Source organism: Tachysurus vachellii, chromosome 2, assembly GCF_030014155.1.
Source record: "Tachysurus vachellii isolate PV-2020 chromosome 2, HZAU_Pvac_v1, whole genome shotgun sequence".
Taxonomy (NCBI): domain Eukaryota; kingdom Metazoa; phylum Chordata; class Actinopteri; order Siluriformes; family Bagridae; genus Tachysurus; species Tachysurus vachellii.
This window is the reverse complement of record NC_083461.1, coordinates 36134277-36136776: the sequence shown is the minus strand read 5'-3', so window position 1 is coordinate 36136776 and position 2500 is coordinate 36134277. Positions and strand designations below refer to the sequence as shown.

General features: G+C 42.2%; 1 protein-coding gene across 3 annotated transcripts in view; it reads left to right on the top strand.

Moving 5' to 3' along the window:
* Nucleotides 1-2500, top strand: part of ptprdb (protein tyrosine phosphatase receptor type Db) — a 74831-nt gene that overhangs the window by 43996 nt on the left and 28335 nt on the right. For all 3 annotated transcript variants that reach the window (XM_060864496.1, XM_060864497.1, XM_060864498.1), the window contains one exon: nt 84-269. In XM_060864496.1, coding sequence (XP_060720479.1) covers nt 84-269 — 186 coding nt within the window. The remainder of the gene's footprint in view (nt 1-83; nt 270-2500) is intronic.

The window sequence follows — 2500 nt, the reverse complement described above, 5'->3', positions numbered from 1 at the left end:
AGTTTAAAATACCGTTAATTGAACCCATTAAGTGCAGGAAGTGTGTGTTTTACATGCCTCATGTATATATGTGTGTATCACAGAGGACCAGCTTCCTCCCGGCTTTCCGTCCATAGACATGGGTCCTCAGCTCAAGGTGGTGGAACGTTCTCGCACAGCCACCATGCTGTGTGCAGCCAGCGGCACTCCTGACCCAGAGATCACCTGGTTTAAAGACTTCCTCCCCATCAACACACACACTCACGGACGCATCAAACAGCTGCGATCAGGTACGGTCCGGATTCAGCGTCGGCTCTTCCTTACGCGTCCGAAGAGTCAGTGACGACGTACCGAGCGTACGGTTATAATACCGAGTCTTATCAAACACGCATCGTGAGTTGATCAGCGTATTAAACTATATTAGATTTCACTATTTGTGTCTGCGATCTGGCGAGGAAACCGTTAGTACTGTGATAACACACAGATATATGATTACATATTTATAAGTATATAAAGATACATAATGATTTATTTGAAAAGATATTTAAGAGAAGAACCATTGTGTTGTCAGAGGAATCTTTCAGAAACCGTACATGAACGAATTCTTTTCCTTATAACTGTATCCCGAACGCATGTCACGTTTCACGTGTTTCCTTTTCACGACACAGCAAGAGAACCGAAAAAAGGTCCGGAAAGATTAAAGCTCAAACATCACAAACGTCCTGTTTAGAGAAGTTTAAGAATATCCGTGTGTCTGTATGTTCGTGAACTAGAAGAGAGTAGGATCGCGTTACTGTGATATGAGCTCAGCGGCAGCTGCTCGGATCCCGGCAGCGACTTCACGCCACGGCGACGATCAGTTCTCAATTCGGATTGATTTACCGTAACAGCAAATATTTAAAGACAAATACGATTGGTCCAGAGCGCTGAGCGTCGTCCTATAGCGCCACGTTACATAACATAATAAAAGACAAAGAATAAAAAGAAGCTTTCAGATGTTACAGCTCCGACTTCGGAGCCGACTGCAAGGCAAAGCCCAGGTTTATTTTTAATCGTAATAATAAGGAGATTTAGATGTGCTGCTGTTGGTAAATAACTAACCTCGGGGTCCTGGGGGTGACGTTCTACAGTATACAATTTATTATATTATATTATATTTATATGTGTTACAGTAAAGATGTTTTCAACCGCACTTAAAAAAAAATACCTTTTTATAGCCTTTTTTTATTATTTTTAAATGGACAATTCTGAACAATTCAGAACGTATAGCAGCTCTGTTTTCAGGTTAACGTTTACTGTCGTGCAGTAAAAGTGTAGAAGCGACACTGAGGGCTTGTTTTGGGGAGGAAATGATGACGTAAATGACGTAAAGCTGGTGGTGTTTTTTTTGTCGTTTTTTTTTTTTTTTTTTTTCGTAGCAACCTTTTGGCAAAATGGCTGAAAAATGGCAGTTTTTGATTTTTATTATTTGTGTTCAAGATGGAATCTCTAATATGTCTGTCTGTATGAGTCTTGATATTTGTGTGGCTTATGTTCTGGTTTTATTTGTACACACACACACACACACACACACACACACACAAAGAGTCTCATACTAACTGTTTTTCCTGTTAAAGTACCGTTAAGTGATGCATGTGCTGTCTCTCTCTCTATGTTTTGATCGACAGAGTCCTTCGGTAAGTCCGTTACTTTAAGGCACAACACACGCACACACACACACACACACACACACACACACACACTGCTAAGATAACGCACAATCCTAGTACAGCTTCAGTGAACTGCATGATTGCGTAATATTTCACCTAACAAAATTATTGGCCGTACCCCACACAGACATACATAATATTTCCACACACACCTCACACGTATTTCCACACACATGTAAATGCACTATTAATACACACACCCATAACGTAGAGGTAGTCATGTTCACCTGAGTGCTACCCCCTCACATGTGCTACTTAACTTGTGTCACTCTCACTTTCCCTAACTGTCTCACTCAGAGGCTCACTCTCTCACCCCTTACCATCAGAGTACCTACATCTATCCTCTCTCTCTCTCTCTCTCTCTCTCTCTCTCTCTCTCCTGTCCCTGTCTAGCTTGCCAAAGTTTTATTGCTCTCCTTTTATTGCTGAATGTTCCAGTGGATTCTCCCTCGAACCCGAGGCTTCCTCGTTTCAGCCCCTTCTCCTATGTGGGTGTGAACCTGCCTGTGTTGAGTGTGAAGCCCTTGTGCATTAGTGCAGAAATTCCCAGGAAGGGAATGGCTTCTTGCTTCCCCGCTGCCCTCTTATTACTGTTCTGTCATACAGAAGTGAAGGGATTATGTTAACAGTGACCCATTTAGCACTTAAGACAAGAAGAATTACATGCCCTTTCTCCTTCTTTCTGTTCCTCTCTCTCTCTCTCTCTCTCTCTCTCTCTCTCTCTCTCTCTCTCTCTCTCTCTCTCTCTCTCTCTCTCTCTTACTGCACTAACTCTTCTCTTTAATCTCTCATCTGCGTTCATTCTCACCCAT